Here is a 21753-nt window from a genome sequence, read left to right as displayed (position 1 = left end):
TTTTTTATTAGAGATAAAGTTGACCTCAGACACTATATGGGCCCTCCACAGTTGCAAAAATGAGATCTTGGGAGGAAGCTGTTTACAACAGTAGTAGTTTGAAATAAAAGTGTGCAAAAACCTCTTAAACAGTAATGCACTCTGGTAAAAGTTATTTTCTCCCAGTAAGAAGCAGAGTGATATCGCTAAGTGCTGAAAAATGTTACGGTTTGCACATCTGTGAAGTATTCCCATTACTTCCAGCAGGCAAAATGATGTCTGTTTTTAGGTTAGTCTCCTGTTGTCATTTCTCTACTGAGGGCTGCCATGACATTGTAACATCCCATATAGGTCCCTCAAATGAGCAGTTCTTAATTGTCTTTATTCAGAATTATGTCATGACATATAATGTGAATTATCTTAGCATATGACATGAACTTTAAGTTAAATAATAAAGGCAGATGACCAGAGCCGTGATAGTGAAATAGTCAGTACCTTTTTCATTTCAAATCTTGGAATGAAATGAGCAGAAAATAAAGTTGTTAATATTTGTTAATCTGTTCACAGTATTGAGATTTGTCTCTTCCCATAAGAGGACATAATTTGCTTGTTATGGTATAACCCATTTTCAGACATATGAATGAACTCTTCATCTTGTGAATTGAGCAATGACACAGCATGCGAGTATGCCATGATGTAATATCTTTAGAAGGAGCGTGTCTGATTGGCAATATGTGTTTCTTTTTTCGGTGGTGGCTGTCCACACGTAGGCGAGATTCCAACCACTCAGGTTGGACAGGTGGAGGTCGTTGACCCAGACATCCTGGACGACAAGACATACACCATTCCTGAAGATGCACCGTTCCCAGAGCAATTTGAGGTTAGCCACACTCTAAGATTCAACGAAGCCACCTCTTCTCTCTCTCTCTCTCTCTCTCTCTCTCTCTTGGTCTCCCCTGTCTCTACATCAGGCGCGGTCAGACTGGCAAAAGATCGAGAAGTTTAAGATCGTGAAGTTTGGGCCATTCGTACGCGCGCAAGAAAGAGTGCGCCGTCTGATGGCTAGTGATTGTGATGTAACAATGCACATCTGTACATGACAGTGGCCTCGCACTTCGGAGACAGCGCCCGCAAACAGATAGAGAAGTTTCGCGAGAAGTTTCGCGAGAAGTTTGCGGTCGCACTGGCAAAACTTCGAGATCTTAAAGATGGCAATCTTAAACTTTGCGATCTTAAACTTCGTGATCTTATGCCAGTCTGACGGCACCAGTTGTCTCTCTGTTAGTTAGTCTGTTGTTTATTTGTCTGTCTCTTTCTCACTTTTGTCTGTTGTTGGCAGTTCATTGCAATATTAAGATTATGCTAGGATGTGAAGGTCCTCAATAATTCTGAGTAGCTGGTATCTACACTAGATAGTGTATCTACGTTCTAACCTGCCTGTAGTGGCCACCCAAGGAGGACAGAAAAATGGCCCTTATAGACGGGTGGCTGCTACATACAGGGTCTTTAACAAGACTTTTAAATCTCGGGGAAGTTTTTTGTAGTGACCATATACTGTGACTGTATATATTTTCTCAATTTTTCTTCTTCTTTAAACAAGTATGTGGCTATTGAAATTACAAGGAATTGCTCATCTTGATGTCATACTGTAGGTATTCAGTTCGTGGTGTCAGACTGGTGTGTACATTAGTTCAATTGTGTGTGCATGTTACATGACATTTTATATTGTATACCTTGTATGAAGCCTGCATTCAATATAACGTTTCATACAGTACCTATGTAGAATGTAGCTGTCCGATTGGTCAATTGCCCATCACATGACATTTACTGAAAAGTTCCATTGCACACGCTCTGATGTCACAATAAACAAACATGTGCCACGCGCACTCAACAATTACAAGCGTGCTTACAAGCACATACTTTTGTCACTCATTTTTGTAACAACTTCGTTTGCCAAAGGTAGGTACGTACATTACACATGTACATACACGGTGACTGCGACTGTGAGGCTACTCATTTGTCTTTCACGGAAAATGGTTGCCATTTCTGTGCTAAGTTCAAGAATCTGTGAGTACCAAATCTGTTGACGTTCGAGGTGTTGTATAAAACAAATAGCGCATGGTCTTTACTCGTGCAATGGAACCAGATTTCGCACTCGAAAAATGAGCCGAGTTGAATAGAGCGCCTCTATCTTTCACCTCATGCGAAATCTTGTACCATCACACTCGTGACCATTCACTCTTTGTATAATATTGCATCTTTTAATGAACCGAAATAGGCAGCCATTGCTCTGTTGTTGGCATTTCATTATACTTCTAAACTTGCAGAGCAAAGCTAGGTTTTGACTTACTGCTTGAATGCAGTATGTGAATTTGGAACTTTGTTGTTGTTGTTTTTTTTTTCATAATTACAGCTTAATGAGTTTTAATGAGGTTTCTATCTTTGATGTATGAATTTCACATTCAAGCTGGATGAGCAAAGTGGGCAGATCATCATGAAGGAAGGGACTCCAGATGGCGTGTATACCTTGAAGGTCATTGTTTCTGATGGCGGGGAATTCCCCGACCAGACTTCCACCGTCATCGTCACGGTCAAGGAAATTCCGCGCGAGGCCGTCTTCAGCTCGGGATCCATTCGCCTGTCGGGCACCACCGCCGAGGCCCTGATCACCCCCAACGACGAGGGCGTGACCCCGCTAGACACCCTCAAGGGCATTCTTGTAGGGGCGACGGGAGCTCGGCCAGAGAACCTCGACATCTTCAGCGTCATCAATGTAGGGCCAAACTTGGTGGACGTTCGCTATGCTGCCCATGGTTCTCCTTACTACCCTGCCGACCAACTTGACCTGGCGGCTCTTGGCGTGTTGGACGAAGTAAGTTAAAGTAGCACATCATCATTCTCACATCCCAATGTTCATCTGCTGTCAGTACTGGAATTGGGTTTTGTGTAAATTTGTCCAGTTCTCTTTGGGTACCATGATGAAATGCAATTTCTATTCTCTATTTCACAGGAAAATTTTCTCTCTTTTTACACCCTTGATAATAGTCTAAAAGCGTTGAGCTGAAAAATCCTTTAAAGGGGCATTCCAGACGATTTTCATAATTTTACATCATGGAGTACATAAATCCACAGTTCCATGTATAGATTTGTGGAATTTATTGTGGTCCTTGAGCAGAGAAATCAATGTTCTTAAAATCTGAAACAAATTACACTGAACAGTGTTGATGACATGGGAACCTCACATAATTCACAAATGTAGCAACCTCATCTGTGTAAAATTTATGCATGCTTCCTTCATTTGTTCTGCTTCCTTGAACTCCTAATGCATTCATGTAGTGAGGTTGTCATGTCATCATCCTTGTTCACTGTGATTTGTTTTAAAATTTGAAAACATTCTTTTTCTTCCTCCCAATCACAATAGATTCTGAAACTCTATACCAGGTATAACCAATTTATAGTTGACCATATGTAAAAGTCTGAAAAATCATGTAGAGGTCTCCTTTAACCTTTGTTTCGTTTTATCCTTTGTGCTTTCAGATTGAGAGCCAGCTTGGTGTGACAGTAGCGCAGCTCCCTGTCGACCTATGTGTGGTTGAGAGCGTGTGTGAGTCTTCGTGCAGCAACGTTCTGAAGGTCAACAACACCCCCACCGTTGTGGATTCTGGCTCTGCATCTTTTGTGGCTGTCTCCTCCTACGTGGAGGCAGTCTGCGAGTGTGCGTCCCGCACAGAGCAGCCAGGCACCTGTGAATCCAGCCCCTGCCTTAACGGAGGCACCTGTGTAGATGTCTACGGTGGCACTTACCAGTGAGTTAACCTTCACTTAGACTTATAGGGAATATTAAAGGACAAATTCATTTGGGAACAGAGAAACAGATAATCTTCTGTCATAGATTTGTACGTGGTTTGGATAACATCATTTTTTTTTAAAATTCTAAACAGTGTGATTGCCAATAGATTTATGCACTTTCATGCATAATAAGTCTCATTTTGGTGTGTCATCACCACTATTTTGTAGTCTTAATTGTTAAGAGTCAAACTAAATATTATTTTAAGAAGAGAAAGCAATGTCAAAGGAAAAAAAATATGGGGAATGGTTTGGCTCAAGGCAAGTGACTTTCCCTCTCAACAGTATGCATTCCTCTCTCCCTCCAACAGATGTACGTGCCCGTACGGCTACGACGGCCCCAACTGTCAGCAGACCAAGCGCAGCTTCAACGACGGCTATGCCTCGTTTGCCACACTACGGCAGTGTGAGGAGACCAGCCTCTCCATTGAATTCATCACACAGGTCTCCTCAGGGACCCTGCTCTACAACGGACCCCTGGGGCCCCTGTCGGACGAGGAGACGGACCCCAGGGACGTGATCCTCCTGGAGTTGGTAGATGGCCGGGCCCGGCTCACCATCAATCTTGGCTCCATCGAGGGCACCACGGAGAACCTGGTACTCTCGGTAACAGGGGAGAACACACTGGAACTAGCGAATGGAGAGTGGCATCGCATTGATGTCTACAGAAATGGACAGGTAATGAACAGATTGTTAATAATAACAATGATAATACTTGTAATACATTTATATAGTGCATTTTCCATAAAAGTACATGCATGTTCAAATGCGCTTTACCATTTGATTATTAACATAAATGAAACAAATGAGTTTTTAGATGCTTTTTGAAGATGATTAGAGATTGCTGGTTGCGGAGAGTTTGGGGTAGTTGATTCCAATGTTTGCAAGCAGCAGGTGAAAATTTGTCGTCACCAAGTGTGACCAGCATCTTGGAAGTTGGATGATTCAGTGTGATACCTTGTGAGGAGCAGAAGGTGTACCGGGATGGATGAGGGATGGTTATGAGTTTGGATAAGTAAGGAGAGACGAGACCATGAATACATTTGAAAGTGAGCAGAAGTATGAAGAGAGAGAAAGATAGGAAAATGAAGAGAGAGAGAGACGTCTTCATGCACCATTTGCAATGTGTTTCCCAAATGCGTCCCTTTGCCTTTTATGCACGTTGTCAAGAAATGGTCCATCTTCAGAATGCTCGTTGCGATTTTGTTGGTGATATTTCCACAATGTGTTCCCTCTCCATTTCCAGTTTGTGGAAATGACGGTGGACCGCTGCGAGAATGCTGTAGTTACTGAAACGTCAAGCTCAACGTCAGCAGACTACAGCGTGTGCAGAGTCAGTGGTCAAACACCAGGACCAAACAAGTAAGGTTTCATACCTCCTCCAACCCCCTCCCCCACGCATGCAATTTCTTTCCAGATTTTGATACTGGTAACTTGTTCACTACACAGATCGTTTTTCCAATTACAGTCTGTAGGTTTCTTCTCTTCATAACCTTTGCAGTGTTTTTAATGAGCCTCATTACATTCAGTTATCATGCCCTTTAATGCCCGGTGTTTGGACATGTAGTGGCAGGATTTGATTCAAATTATCCATTTTGTCACTTCTTCCAGTGTCTGTATGTTCGGCTTCAATGTCTTCCACATTATAAGGAGGGGTTTCTAATTACTTGTCTTTTCTCTGACGGTAGATTCCTTAACGTCAAGACGCCCCTATTCCTTGGTGGAGTGGACCCAGCCTATAACATCCCTCATGTGACACCGTCCTCCCGGATTTGACGGATGCATCCGGAATCTGAAATCCGATGGTTTCCTCTACGACCTGGAGACTCCAGGCGTTTCCTCCAAGACCGAGGCCGGCTGCCCCCGCACGGACGGACAGTGTCTGGACGACGATGGCAATCCCGTCTGCAACAACGGGGTGTGCGAGGCAGACCTGGATTCCTACGTCTGCATCTGTTATCCAGGCTATTCAGGCAACGATTGCTTGACTGGTGAGACAAAGTGTACTTTCATTTGAGCAGTTGCAGCTTTTCTTGTTAAAGGGACTGTACAGTACTGGTTTAGGTGAGGATTCAGGTTTATAACATTTTTGGGTAAGATAATGAGAAGCCTCTTATGAAATATGAGAGAGCATGTAATTTCAAGAAGGCTTTAACCTTTATTTGATGAAAATTGGCCTTGAAATGGATGAGATATCCAAAGAAGCGATCCTAATAAAATTGACGGGGCCACAACTTTTATTAGGATCTCTTCGTTTTACCTTGTTTTTAGATATCTTGGTCATTTCAAAACCGATTTTCATCAAATAAACTTTTGATTCCCCTTAGAATTGTATGCTCTTCAACGTTTCATGGAGTGGTTTCTAAATGTCTCACAAAACATTACAAGCTGAATCCTCGCCTCAACCAGTACTGTACAGTCCCTTTAATATTGTCTTGCCACTATCTAAAATCTTTCTTCTCAATGCACAAAAGTCAATTGAACTCACTATTTCTGTCCAATATTAATGCATACATTGTTGCCTTCGTCTAACCGAGATTGATGCTACCAATCAAAGGGCTGTGTAGGAGTGTGTGGAGTAGTTACATACGGGATAAATGTTTTCACATGGCTGTAGTTTGGGCACATACATGTAAGTCCCGTATTGACAATGTCACTGTATGAAGGTTGAAGCCTTCATGAAGGTTGTAGCCATCACTTTCTAACACCTCCTCCATATTCTCTCTCTCTTGTCTCTTCCTCGTCTTTTGATTCTGCAGAGCTGACACCGTATGACTTTGGTGTGGACAGCTATGTGAATTACCGGCTCTTAGATGCCACCCTGTACAATGATGGCCGCACATCACTCTACCAGATTATGGTCCGCACACGAGAGCCCAGTGGTCTCATCTGGTCCATCTCCAATGCCAACACATACGAATACATCAAAATGGAGGTAGGTCACGACTCCACTTCTTTTACAAAACTCATCCCGTTGCTATGGTAAGGGGATTACGTAATGAGTGCAGATTGTCTGGTCACAACACATGCATATGCGAGGAGGACTTGTTGAGGGCAGTTTACAATAGTATGAACAAGTGGATCATACCAGTCATTCAAATAAATATGTTTATGATAGTGGTATGTATCCAACAATGCAATCCTTGAGAATATTTTTTATTCTCTTTTGGCCTTTTCGAGAAATGTTAAAAATGTGTTTTGGTGTTACATTTTCTCTTTACTCCAATATAAGAAGATTTTAGAGCCATACTACAGCCTTGTTTTGAGTAACTGGCCTGCTTTAGTCTGTCTTTTTTAGCTGTTGATTTGAATAGAAATGTCAACCTTTTCAGTGTGATGGGGTCAGAGGAAAGAAGACTTGGAACTACTTCGACACTTAAACCACAGAAATGGTGTGAAATTTGGTGTGGTGGAGGTGGAGACTGTCTCCCTGGTCAGAAGTGTGTTTCAAAAGGTGATTTGCAATCTACTGCATAATATACAGTGATTGCGTGAAGCATTGTCACAGTGAAATATTTGCAGCTGGTTGCTCACCTGCTACTATGGAGACCTGCAATTATTGTGCATCGCCATCGTTGTGAACTGCTTCTGTGAATTTAGACCCATGTTAGCAGTAGGTACAAGGTAGTGTCTGGCAACAAATCATGCAGTGTATTGTCCTCATCATCCTCTTCACAGGTGCTCAACTCAAACCTCAAGGTAGACTGGCATCTAGGAGATGCTCCCGTCTCAGTCACGTTGGACGGTTTCATCATCAGCAATGGGGCGTGGCATGTGGTCCGTTTCGACCGCTACGACAACCATGTGACCATCACCATCGACGGAGGAGGCGGGGCCAAAGAGACGGAGAGCAGGGAGAGCACCTTCTCGGAGCTGTCGGTTGACCCCGAAACACTGGTTATAGGAGCTGTGGTTGACTTGGCTGCCATCTCTGATGACTACATGGGTGAGATATTGCACAAGGTTTTGGTGTGTCTGAGTGCCAAGTTGATGAGTTATTGTTTATATGAGATGTGGTTGAAAGTGCTTGATCTATATGTACAACCTCTTTTTGGTGTGGTGAAGGTCGATTTCAGTGAGATTGTTCAAATTGTGTCCTGATATTTTATGTATAAGCAGTATTTTTCCCACTTTTTTTTTTCAACAAGGTATTACTTTCAGGAAGATCATTCACATACCGGAATGACACCTTGTTGTGATTTGTCATAGTGGGAGAGAATTTATGAGATTCTTTGTATTAGTATGTACATATCATGGAATGACTTGCAATAGACTCTCATTGTTAATTGCTGGGAGGTTTTGTGACCCCTACATTCTTCATGTGACGGCCACTGACCCTCCAATTAAAATCGTCTTGCCTCTCTGATGTCACAGGTTGCATGAATGACCCCAGGATCGACAACCGCTATCTTGGTTTCACCGGCACCAATGACTACGCCGCGGCCACACCCTCCGCCGGCGTGGTGGAAGGGTGTCCTTCGGACGTGTGCGAGAGCTTCCCGTGCACCGGAGATCTGGAGTGCCTTGATCATTGGCGATTGTATGAATGCATGTGAGTTGAATGTGACCTTTGACATCTTTCGTCTGTCCCCCTCCCCTCTTCTTCTGATGTAGTTAGTGTCTTGGTGATAGATTTAATTAACTGGACGAGACCAATTGCTGTGTATCTAATGCCTTGAATAGGAAATTGTTTCGAGTAGCCAGATCTGTGCCATTGTAAGAATGTCTGAAGGAATGAGAAGCTTGAAAGTGAAGTCATCATGTGGAAGATGATAATATCTGTGTTCATAACCTTCTCCCTCATGGGCCATGACGGTAAGGCAGTACTAATCAGTTTTGACCTCGACTGAAATCAACAGATTTACAATGATCAAATAGTGGAGTAGCTGTCCAAAAACAAAATAGATGAAGAAATGTTTTGCTCCTCCACATCACCAGTCTTTGCAGACTAGTCTTTCAGCATTTATACCACAGTGCAGTTGCCACATCTGTCATGCTTTTGGTTAAAGGACAAGTTCACCTTCATGTACATGAGGATTGAGTGAATGCAACAATATTAGTAGAACACATCAGTGAAAGTTTGAGGAAAATCTGAAATCCTTTCAAAAGTTATGAATTTTTTAAGTATCTGCACAATTACTGCTGGATGAGAAGACTACTACAGTGTGTGATGTCACATGCGTACAACGATATAATGAAAATAAAAAGAGAATTTCACAAAATTTTACTTTTTGAATAAAGTGCACCTTTCTTGGACTTGTTACTGATGTATGTTAAGGATAATATTATTCCCCTTGCCTTCTGAAAGAGAGAAGTCAGAAGTGTTGCTTTTATTCAAAAAGTAAAATATGTGAAATTTCTTTATACTTTTCTTTATATCGTTGTACGCATGTGACATCACAACTAGTAGTAGTCTTCTCATCCAGCAGTAATGACTGCAGATACTTTAAAAATTCATAACTTTTGAACGGATTTCCGGATTTTCCTCAAACTCTCACTGAATGTGTTCTACTAATATTGCTGCATTCACTCAATCCCTCATGTCTATGAAGGTGAACTTGTCCTTTCAAGTTGAAATTTATGTGTATATGCCTTAGTTTTTCTTGTAGATCAGTGTACGTCTATATGTGTTTTTAATCATGTTTTAATGATGAGTTATCTTAGTCATTTAGGGCCCAAGACATTAGATGGATAAGTCACTGAGATCCAAGAAGTGATAAGAAGGGGAATTATAGCAAGAGATTGAAGGACATGAGAGTATCTATTTTTAGACATTTCATCTGGATCTCATTCCCCTTTGCGAGGCATTTGTAAAATATTTCCACTTGTCCTGTCTGACACTGTGTGTTGCTCACAGATGTCCCATTGGCACCCGAGCCGTCTTCGGGTGACACGTGCACTGACATCATAGAGTGTGAGCCCAACCTCCTGCCAGAATGGAGGAACATGCAACGAGTACACCCCAGGGTTCAACTGCACCTGCCCCTTTGGATACAGGGGCACCTTGTGCACGGACGCCTACGGCACGCAAGTATCCAACCTGGGATTCAGCCCTCTAGGCATCGGTCTCCTCATCCTCTGCATCCTGCTCATTATACGTGAGTATACAAAGAAATACCCATACTTAAACCTGTGCATCATTTGTTTTATAAAATGGTTCTACGAACTATTTTGTCGTTTTACCTTATGGGTAAATGCCAGTCAGCTACATGTGGAACTTGCTCAAAAGCCACAATGTCTGGAGAAATGTTCCAATCACACTTAACACAAACTTAGGAAATGTTAACAGTAAATTGATTGAGTGCATGCTTTAACTGATTGAGTGTGCACTGTTAAAGTACGCAATTGTGACATTGGTGAGTGTGATTACGGCAAGCCACTGTCACATGGGTCTCATTGAGGGGTTGTTTGTACTGGTTGTATGCTTACAATGGTAAAATCTTATGCCTGCTGGGCAAGTTAGGCAAAATTAAAGATTTGTCATGTGAGTGCTCTTAACCAATCATTTGATCAGGATCCATACTACAATTTTCTTGATAGCCACCCTCAAACTCCCTGTCTACCCCTGTCCTTACATCTGCCTTCTGTGGTGCATTTTAGGATGACTGCATTTATTTGTTTGTTTGTTTGTTTTAGACAATGCACCCATAGCTGTCATGTAAGGTTTTTCCATGCTATCCCCATGCTGTAGAAAAATACAACTAGTGCAAACAGGATATAATCATTTCATAAAGTAGTTGTAATGCATTCTTTGGTTTAGGGCTTGGCAATTAGACTGCATGGCTGTTGCAAGCCATCACTGGTTGCACTGAGATGATTTTGCATCAAAGTTTATATCATCAGGTGCTCTGTTTCCTGTTCTAAGGTATATGATCAGATATGATATCATTGAATAATTGCACAAAAAAAAAAAGATAGATGTTTACTGTAAAACGAGGAATGTTTGCGTGCAATTTAATTTCGCGAGCGCCAAGATTCGCGAAATTAAAATGCACGCAAAATTTCTTATCTTCACTATATGCATTGAACACAAGTGGCAATTCGCGAAAATTTCTTGCCACGTAAAAGGCCGTCGGCTCCAATTCGCAAAAATTTCGTGCCGCGAATATATCATGTTTTACAGTATTGTCTATTCTATTTTTGCCTTGCCAGTGGAATGGGTAGCCTTCATGTTGAAGAGATCTTATGTTAGGCCCTTTTCATCAGGAATAAATCCTTTGGGCAATAGCTGATGATATGTTCATCGAGTTTGAATCTAATTGTTTGATCACTAATCTATCTATTTTCTTATCATTATTCTCTCTTCTTCCAGTGGTGCTTCTGTTCCTGATTGTCTACACCCAGCAGAAAGACCGAAAGTCAGCCAACATCTTTGCAGTGGACCCAGAGGACGACATCCGCGAAAACTTCATCAATTACGACGAGGAAGGGGGCGGAGAGGGAGGACAACGACGCGTATGACCTCAACACCTGCGAAAGCCGGTCAACGAGGTCGAGAGAATCAGCACGAGCAGCCTCGAGAAGAAGCCCATCCAGCCGGAGTCGGAGATGCCACGATTTGCTGCCGGCAGACCGCTGGGTAGGAGCAAAAGATCTTGCACGTTATCCCTTCCTCCCGTAGACAGTTTCAACAGTTTGCCTGATGGTGTGTAATGAATGATTGTACATCATGATGATCAGACTCACAGGGCTGAACATGATATTTTATCTTGATGACTAGTTGTTTAGTCCGTTTTTCTGTGTATATTTGAATAGCTTGTTTATGTTTAACAGAAAAGGGAAGCAGATCGCCCCCCTGACTGGGTTCTAAGCGTGTGATAACATGCGGTCACAATTGTAGATATTAATGTCACACTCCCACTATTTATGTGTGTGTACGTATGTCTTTCTGTCTGTTCATCAGATAGTGTACCTGTGTATATGTTTGTCCTTGTGTATGTGTGTGCAGGGTAGGACAGGAAAAAAAAGGGAAAAGTTACTGCCCATCAGTGCAAATCAGTCCAGGTTAATCGTACATCCTTGCATCAATTCAAACCTCTGTTCCTTTACCCTCCGTAGGTGATGACCCCAACGTCGGTGACTTCATCAACGATCGGCTGAAGGGAGCCGATGATGACCCCAATGGTCCGCCTTACGATGAGCCCCACTTGTACGACTACGAGGGTGAAGGTTCAACAGCGGGATCGCTGAGCTCCCTCAATAGCAGCAGCACGGAGTCGGAGCAGAACTACGACTACCTCAACGACTGGGGGCCACAGTTCAGGAAGCTTGCCGACATGTATGGCAGTTAGGCACGTTTGGTAGTCGGGTGGGAAACCAGCATGCTTCTGTCTCATTTGAGTGTAAAGATACTGTGCAGAGGAAAAGGGTTAGAGCATTGCACATATTTCTTGTAGAGGTCACTTTTTTCATGGATTTATATCCAAGATTTTTACCTGCTTCCAGGACAGTATCACCCAAGTCATTTCTCACCCATAGCTGTTGACATGCAATAAAACATTTTTTCCTTTTGTTTAATCCGGTCAGCTCATGTGATTACAAAATTAGCGAAATTGATTGAATTGAAAGTGATTCAGCTTATGTGCATTGTTAATAATTCACGCACATACACTTAGTGACCGATTCACAAGTGTGTATGGTCGTGTGCAACAGTTGCTCAAGTCTATACCTGTAAAGGATACCTAGTGCAAGAAAATGCACAAAATCTTGCCCGTCAGATGGAATATGTAGTTCTTTCGACGATTCCAAACAAAGTATCAAAATACAGAGGTGGTTAGATGACAGGAGCGATTACATTTAGTACTGAGAGTTTTTAAAGTTTATAGAGAAAATCAAAAAGAAACTTGAGTGTGTGTGTGTGTGTGTCTGTTGGTGTGTGTTTGTATATGTATGTGGGTGTGTCAGTATTCTGAGGGGGAAAAAAAGAGATAAGAATAGAATAATCGTGCGTATGCATTGAAGGAATATGACATTTACCTCACTCAGTGAATTGAGGTTAGAGTGAAAGATTTGTGTGCATTTTATATGTGTAACAAATGGCAAGGTCATGCATGTTGCTAGTTACAGTACAGCTAATTTATGATGTTCTTTTGTGTGCATTTGCTGTCATCTAATGGTGTTCATTCTGATGGTCCACAAACGCTAGGATAGTTTGCATTTTTCCAGTCGTAATTGCAGTTGTGCCGATGATTTGAGGATGCTCTTTACAGATGGAAAAGTGAAGTAAATCGAATCTAAGAAGCACGCCAAGAAACAGATTATCAAATGTTATAATACATCAGTTGTGCATTATTTAGATATGGTTGCATTTCTGCTTTGCTTCATACTTCATGCTTTGTTTAGCAAAAACAAAAGGATGTGTATTGACCTGCTTGTGCGTCTTTCAGAGTGGAGTATTCAGCATTTCTAGAGAAGATAGCACAGTTACATTGCATTATGTAGCAATTGCTGGTGATCTGTGAATAATATTTGTATTGGAACACTGAAACACAACATCTTTGTGTTTACGTATTTGTTTTTGTTTTTGTTTTTGTTTTTGTTTTGTTTTTTGCTAGTCATCCTACAGAAACATGGTGTATTTCTAGAGTTCTTTAGGGCCATTATGACCACCGCAAAATTTATGCATAAACATTGCTATAAATGTCTCACATTCTTGTTAAACTACTTTGCTTTGCTCTGTGGTGCAGCAGACATAATTCTAGAGATGGCACAGAAATGACAATGACTTATCAGAGAACATCAATATGGGATCAGTCATGTCGTAAATCCGAGCAATGGCGTCAATTCTTGTACAAACTGAAAACTGCTGCACCCATGCAAGTTGTCAATGCATCACAAATTTGTGGAGCAAAGGGGTGGAAATTTGCTGGCCATTCTGAAGGACTGTTTGCAGTATCGTATGCCTGTCCAAACAAATACAGCAAAATACTAGTTTTAAAAGGATAGAGAAAATGGATAAAAAGATATTATAAAATGGGCTTTAGAATCTCTGCAATCTGATTGGTAAATTGTCATGCATTGATTTTTACTGATCCACACTTATCCTATGCGTCCGGTAAAATCCGAAAGTACGGCTCAAGCCTTCTATAGTGTAGGTGTATCGGACCCATGATGGGCAAAATGGTTGTATTTCATGAATTTGTGGGCCCATTTTATAACACAAATGATGCATAGGCCTATTTCGTGGATCAGTGAGAATTGGATGCTCTCTGACCTGTGCATCATTTGTATACTAACGTACAGTGCCTTCATAAATCATGCATTATTCCTGCTATGTACGGGGGAAACACCGCAGTGAAGCTCGTTGTGAGCAAGTCATACATACACTGTGTTGTTTAAAACTCGGTGTAAAATAGGTTGCATTCCGTACGCTGAGACTGAAACCAAAGATGACCCCCCCTATTTAATCAAACATTGTTCGATAATCTCTCTTTTTTTTTCATACTGTATATTGTGTTTGCTAGTTCCAGAGTTACACCCCCACCCAAACCTGATAATCTTACTGTTGAAGAGATGTAAGATGCAGTTTGCAGTACAGTGATCCTACAGAGATGTAAATTATTGCCATATGGTGGCGTTGTGTGAATTTCTTACACAAATTATTACTCTGTTGTGTCCCGTGGAATCTTGCTATTAGAGAGATGTAATATATGTATACGGTGCATTAATTGAGTGAAGATTTAACTCATTTTCCGTGTAAACGAGATAGTACGATTTTGAGACAGTGTTATAGTTTGAGTAAAGAACAGTCAACACTGAGTAGATGTAAATGTCTAGTGTAGTCTTCTGTGATCCAGAAAATGTTTGTAGTACTTTGGTATTTACAGAGATCACCTACAATCGCAGGATTAATGAAACCTAGAAGTCAGGAGTTATTTATGTTTTGTTTGTGTTTCACATTCTTGTAATTGCATGAAATGCACAGTATTCAGTGATGAAATGTCTTTTCAGGACTTTACTTTACGTTTTATCAGAGGTTTATTTAACATATGTCAGATTAAAGCATTTATTCTTAATTCATTGCACTCTCCCCAGTGAAATTACCATCACATTTCCTCTTTTTTTTTGGGGGGGGGGGGGGGGGGGGGAACATAAGACTTTTTGGCTTACTGGGTTCTTGAATCTGCTGCGATGCAGAGTTTGGTATGCGGGCAGCAAACTTGTATTTCTATATTTTTAGTCAAACACATGTCTAGTCAAAATTTCCTGGGCATGCGTCTTCCTAATAGATTTTATTTGTTGAATTTTTCCGGGGGGGGGGGGGGGGGGGGGGGGGGGGGGGGGGGGGGGGGGTAGGGAGGAGAGACAATTTTTTTTTCTTTACACATTTTATGCTATTTGATATTGGTGTGAAAATGTAAATGAACAAATATTTTGTGTGATATCAAAGATAAGTCCAAATTCATATTACTTGATGTACAAAAACACAACAACAACTGCTTCATTTTGGTATTACGCAGTACATTTGCAAATACATTGCCTCAGCATTTACCAGTACCAGCCACTATGATGTCTCTGTGTTGCAACACATGCTTTGCATACTTTAAAATTCAAAGTTTCATGCCTTCTTTGTTCTTGTTAGGCAGAGAAGTAAGTTTCCCCAGTCTTGTAGAGATCAGTTTCCCTGTTTTTTATATAGAGGAAATGATGCAACATTTTTGAAAAATGCACTGAAACTCAGCACAGACATCTGTTACATGTGCCATGGCAGTCCTTTGTCGCATTTCTTGACAGGTTGCATTTCTACACTGCAAAGGATTTGCCCAGAAAAGACTAACTATTGTTCATGACTGCAAATAAAGCTGTTTCCGAAGCCATCCAAGCAACCAATGTCTTCCCTACCCCCTACCCCTCCCTTGTGGATTAGTCTGTCCACAATAATTGCTCAATTTGTATGTGGGGAGCTTATTTAAGATATTGTCCTGAATTTGAAAATCAGTTAATCATGGTTGTTACTGTACTTACTCCAAAATTTGTGGTCTTGTGTATTCAATATAAGATATTTGTATATATTTGTATTTTGAGAAGGTCATGGCTGTGACCAGATTTGAAGTTGTAAGATATCATGCATTTGCCATAACATGTCACATTATCACAGTCAGTCGCTTTTAACCATATTTTGAGTATTTATATCACCATTCTCCTGCTTTACAGTTGTGTGTAAGTTATTGTTCTTCTCTGACAAGTAAATAGCTGTATCCTAAAACTTGTTTTTTAAGGGAATAGTACTGTACGTAAAAAAAGATATTAAATTGATATTGCTAAGATTGCTTGTGGTCACATTTCTCATACAAAATGATTGATAGTAAAAAAACAAAAAAACAAAAAAAAAACGAAGAAGAAGGAGAAAAAAACAAGAAATGCTTCTAATTTCCATGCTTTGAGAAGTTACATTTGAGAACAAATCCTGTTATGCATTCATTCAAAGCTACTGTGTTTTATTTTGTTTTTTCCAGATGTTGTATAGGTTTGGCATTAGTTAGTCCAATAACTTGCAAAGAAACCATACAAGTTTCTCTGCAAATTTCAGCTGAATATAATCATGTCTTTTGCCCATTTAGTAAAGGCCTGACATCTCATTGCAATGCATATTTAGGCATTAAGGCATATTAAGGCATATCTGTAGAGTTTTTGAAATGTCCTTGATTGACATGGTAATCATTGAACAGCACTCGAATTTAACTTTTCAGTTTGTATTCAGAGTAAAGGAATATTTTGTATTCGTCTTGTATCAGTACTTTACTACAGTAGCTTTGACTGTCTTTGTTTGCAGTATTACTGAAAAAAAGAAGAAGAAATGATATCAACTGTAATTTTCATCCAGAGACTTTGTCATGCATTTTTCACTGCTTGTCAATGTAGTTTTAGCTGTATTTGTAGGAAACTGAAACATGTGTTTTAAAAAAAAAAGGAAAAAAAAACTTTGTAGAGTGGTGGTTTTTCTTTTTCAAAACTGTTGCTAGTGTTTCATGCGTTTGAAATAAATACAGTAGATCAAAACAACAAAGGAAGGAACCAAATGGTGTGCCAACAAGACTAGATGCTGTATGTTGTCAAATTATGCACGTTTGTAGGCTTGTGAGGTTATGTTTGTGAGTGTAACGTACATGTGGTGTGCCTTGGGTAGGTGGGATATTCTTCTTTCTTACCCCCTCTGTCATCTGGTCTTGTTCCAGTCTTTGCTCATTAACCCATTGAGGACGTTTTGATTTTGCTACAACACGCATTTCCCATAGACGCTTGCCCGAGTATACTCGGGACTCGTCCTCAACGGGTTAAGTGGACATGCAGCTATCAGATGCCATTCTCACTGCATATGGTCGGGCTAGACTACACCATATTTCCTGTTGCGTCCCACTATGGACCACCTCCAAGTTTTGTTGCTGCTTATTACGGGCTCTCATGTTTTGTTGTTATAATCCAGTTTTCCTTGAGCCTACTAGGTTTTCTAATCAGCACCATGACTACTGTGGCAGATTTTTTGACAGTTAAAAATCTGAACGGGCATCCACGGCAATCACGGCCGGTCATGTTTGCTCATCCTGTTCCCCTTCGTTGTCTCGCATTCATCCCATTTCGTCCATGGTGGCTTGAAACACGATTGTCATGGTCGCCGGGAACATGGATTAAATGTAGCATAAAGGTTAATGGACAAAGAGAGAGAGAGAGAGAGAGAGAGGTGTGACTGTGTGCATGTATATGTGTGTGTCACAAAATAATTGATATTACCCTGAAAACAAAAAATTGCTGAAAACAACAAAATTTGATATCAGTACTTGGCCTGGGCATATTATCTCCAATAGGGCCTTATTTCTTTGTTGTTGTTTTTTCTCTTTTCATAGTAATGAAAACGACAAAACAAAATCTCACTGGCTTATCTAAAAGATGTATGCCACTGAAGGCAGGGAAGCTGATGGCATGGCGATGTGTGGCTTTAGACTTCATCCTCCAACTCATCGTAGGCAGAGACTCCAACTTTCGACGAGAGATCTCCCGCTGAAAGCCAATTTTTGCAAAATCTCATGTTCTCCCGCCTGAGATTAAGTTCTCCCGCCTTGGCCCTGTGTCTCCTGCTTGTAGTTGTACGGTTATGTAGATGCCAGTCAATTTCATATGCATGCAGGAATAGCATCTGCACATGTTTTAAGCCAAAATATATAAGTGGTGGATCCAGAGGAGGGCGCACCGGGCGCGCGCCCCCTCTTTATTTTTGTTAAAACAAAAGAAATAAAAAGAAAAATGGGGGGGGGGGGCTCTTGCACTCCCTTTAATTTTGTTAAGGCGCCTCCCCTTTACGGAAATCCTGGATCCGCCCCTGTATGTGATTTGAATCACTGAATTATTACTTACCTAGTGCCATCGTATGTTGAAATATAAGCCTGAGATAGCACAAGAGAGCATTCAGAAAACTATTGACCCAAGGGACTTCGCTCTTCACACACATCAAGTTAGAGTCTCTTGTTTGCTAGGGGTTCAGGTGGGAGAATCTCCAGCTGAGAAGGTGCTTGGGGTTGGAGTCTCTGCCTAGGCTGATCTACCAAGTCTCGCGTCACAGCCAATCTCACGTTTGCCCACTCTGCAATCATTTCATCATCTCTCAAACAATAAACACAAACAAGCAAACCACAGCACGAAGATCAATAACTAACATTGAATGGAAAGCTTGCTAATGTTTAACCTGTCTGTTACAGATGACAGCTATTTGCTATTCAAAAATAATAATCCAAAAAGGTCTCTAAAACTTTTGCCACCTTTTCAGTTGTATAATTGGACTCATTCACCCTTGAACACAATTTTTGGGGAAAAAATTGATGAAAATAATGTCCTTCAAGACCCACCATCCCCAATAAATGGATGATAATTGTGCAACTATATTCAGGAATGAACCAAAGTGCACAATTTCTAATCGGAAATGAAAAATCTTACAGCCGTTTTTCTTTCTGACTACACTGTAAATATTCCAGAGAGGTCTCTGAAAATTGTGCCATTGGACTTCTCTGTGTTTTGAATTAAATGCGTATCAAATGACTGATTTTTACCCAAACAAGGGAAGTATAAACACAGCCTTTAACACGTTAAGTCATGCTAGTCATACAATCTAGACTCATTCACCCTTTACCAAAATTTGGGCAAAAAAAAAAAAAAGAGCTCAAAATGATGTCTTGCAGGACTATCTTGCATAATGAATAGATGAAAATTATGCTAGTGAAAGTGTGTTACAAGCGTGCGCCGGATTTATACAAGATCTTCTTCCAAAATGAAATCGCTAAAAGGGGGGGGGTTGGATGACATAAACTCTATCACTTCGGTTGCTTCACTAAATCACAGGTAGATCTAGTCACAGTTTCTCATTCCTAGCCAGTTGAGAAACTTGGCATAACTTGGCATCTCTGTACCCAGGACTTTCAGTAACCTCACAGACAGTTCTTGCAACCAGTGTGACAGTAGTTTGGCATCAGCTATTAAATCCAAAGCAAGAATTTCTGTTGCACAGTTCGCTGTTGCTATGGCAATTACAACTTGAGTTTAGACGAGAAAAATCTGTCAGGACACCCGGCTGTTGATAGTCCTGCGCCTGACGAGAGAGGGCGTTAAACACTTACCACCAGAGCGGGTTAACCCGCTCTGCTTACCACCAGTGAGTACCGTTGGTAGACGTATACAAATCGTCTGCTGTGAGTACATAATTATTTATTACATGTATAATTATGATGTATGTAGATATGATGTTGTGATGTCACATAAAAGTACTTGTTTTATGAAATTAAATTTCCCGAAGTGACAGTACGAAGCAGCGTTCGATTTCACAAGTGTTTTGTGACATCATTTCACTGTTTGGAGTGTCATGGAGTGTCAAACATGCTGACATTCATAGTCGAAAATACACTTTGGAAAGTTGAAAAGGTTGGAGTTCCGCAACCAATTCACTCCCAAAGAAAGAATACGTGCTAGTGGCTACTAGCTGGAGGGGCAAATGCTCTATGGTTCCAACTCGCTATAGTTATTCAGTAACTGTTGTCAGTTTTTGATGCGCAAAATAATCCACAAGTTTATTTTTTATGCCTATGCCTGATCGGGGGTTTGATGCCGCCATTTTCATTTGAACTCTATAACATCATAAAGACATATATTTTGTATAATTATTTTGAATTAGAAATTAATCCTGTAGTGACTGGTTGCCTAGAGCCACACATGATTATGTATATTTTACTATTTCAGAATGATGGTCTGTTTCACACTCCATTGTATACTGGAAATGACGTGAGTGCTTATCACGGCATTTTCCAAACAGTGCACAATTCGAGAAATGTCACAAACCAATAAATAATGTGACCTCTAAAAGCAATTCTGACATAGCGCGCTGCCTCGTATGGTCACTCGTGAAACTGTAACAATATTCCTAACAAAAGCAATTCTGACATCACGCATTGCTTCGTACGGTCACACTGTGTCTTTAACAATTTTTCACAAAGTAATTATGACATCACAAAGCAATTCTGACATCGCACACTTCTTCGTTGGCCACTTCGTAAAATTGTACTTTATTCTCTTTCTAATGTTAAATAAAGATAATTGTGACAGCCCGCCCTTGTCAGGTGTATAGGATCCCTCCATAACATCGCATCCAATACGAAACTTTTCACCTCACATTTTCCCATTCTTGTGTTTTAATTTTCGTTCCCATATTATGCAGAATAACTCTGCCGAACTTCGAGTTTCTGGTTAAAAATTTTGGGTCTTTGTGTCTCCAATTTACTTCGGGACTGCGCTCCTCAGTGAATAGGCGTATTGCTACTTTTGAATTCCCTCTGCCCATTGTTTTAACCATAAACTCTAAAGACAGTACCTAACCTATATCTTAGAGAGTGACAGATGATCAAGCAATGAGAGCCCGCTCTGCAAAAAGTCCGGTGTTAAATATGAAACACCGCGCTGGTGTTAACTTTCCGGTACTCATTCATGGTGTTAGATTAACACCTCCGGGTGTCATTACAAAATACAAAATTGTTTTTTTTTTTTTTTTAATACTAGTAGTTTCTTGGGGACTGAATTTCTTGTTAATTCTGAACAAGACGATGAAGAATTTCCGATAAAGTACTTGATTTAAAAAAAAAAAAGTGTAAACACATTTATACCACAGTAACACCAGTTGGTGTGGTCTCCTATTGAAGCTGGACGGGTGTTATACTATTGAAATTAACACCACCAATATCAAATCAACACCAGTAAGTGCGGTGTCATTAATGAATTAACTCTAGCGCAGTGTCAAAAATATCACCAGCCACAGTGTCAAATTAACACCACGAAGTGCCAGGTAAACACTTTTTAACACCGTCACAATACATTTTCTACACCTGTGGGTGTGGTCCTTTATTGAAGCTTGATCGGTGTTAGATTTAACACCCATGGTGTTAAATCTAACACCAACGTTTTTAAAGTGCGGGAATTAGAGATGAACCAAATGTCTTCCTTTCAGTGAGGTATATCAAGAAAGCACTTGTGTATTAATGTAGACAGTACTGTCTCTGTGTACATCTTTTTTTTTTTTTTTTTTTTTTTGTATTAGCGGATCAACCATTTGGGTTAACTCAAAGGGAATAAGATTGTTGTGACGCCATCTCTTGAACCTCCTTGGTTTTACTGTGTACCACCGCAACAGAAATAATACTATTTGAAGAGGTTCCTTAATTGATATTATATTTTGGATCAAAAATTTGTCCTTTAGTGATTGGTTGAAAGAGCTTCACGTGATTACTGGTATTCCCCTTGTTTTGTTTAAATTTTTGATCCAAAATATAATACAATATACTTTGCCTTATTTCGAGTTTCTTGTTAAAACTAGGCCTCGGTGTCTCCGAAAGAGCTATTCACCTCTGCCCATAGTTTTAACCAGAAAATGCTGTGCCGTCACCCTGTAAAATGCAACAA

General features: G+C 40.6%; 1 protein-coding gene across 1 annotated transcript in view; it reads left to right on the top strand.

Moving 5' to 3' along the window:
- LOC139730867 (neural-cadherin-like) overlaps positions 1 to 14905 on the top strand; it is a 64953-nt gene extending 50048 nt beyond the window's left edge. The window contains 17 exon segments of the mRNA XM_071641742.1: positions 750 to 859; positions 2447 to 2851; positions 3517 to 3785; positions 4137 to 4503; positions 5072 to 5187; positions 5514 to 5583; positions 5585 to 5816; positions 6585 to 6760; positions 7504 to 7771; positions 8200 to 8377; positions 9683 to 9706; positions 9708 to 9750; positions 9752 to 9923; positions 11138 to 11265; positions 11267 to 11294; positions 11297 to 11404; positions 11884 to 14905. Coding sequence (XP_071497843.1) covers positions 750 to 859; positions 2447 to 2851; positions 3517 to 3785; positions 4137 to 4503; positions 5072 to 5187; positions 5514 to 5583; positions 5585 to 5816; positions 6585 to 6760; positions 7504 to 7771; positions 8200 to 8377; positions 9683 to 9706; positions 9708 to 9750; positions 9752 to 9923; positions 11138 to 11265; positions 11267 to 11294; positions 11297 to 11404; positions 11884 to 12116 — 2927 coding nt within the window. The 3' untranslated portion in view covers positions 12117 to 14905.
- The last annotated feature ends 6848 nt before the right edge of the window (positions 14906 to 21753 follow it).

This window comes from Diadema antillarum, unplaced genomic scaffold, assembly GCF_040938485.1.
Source record: "Diadema antillarum isolate AM-2024a unplaced genomic scaffold, OU_Dant_1.0 seq00000340_RagTag, whole genome shotgun sequence".
Lineage (NCBI taxonomy): Eukaryota > Metazoa > Echinodermata > Echinoidea > Diadematoida > Diadematidae > Diadema > Diadema antillarum.
The sequence above is the reverse complement of the archived record's forward strand: the minus strand, read 5'-3'. Positions and strand labels throughout refer to the sequence as shown.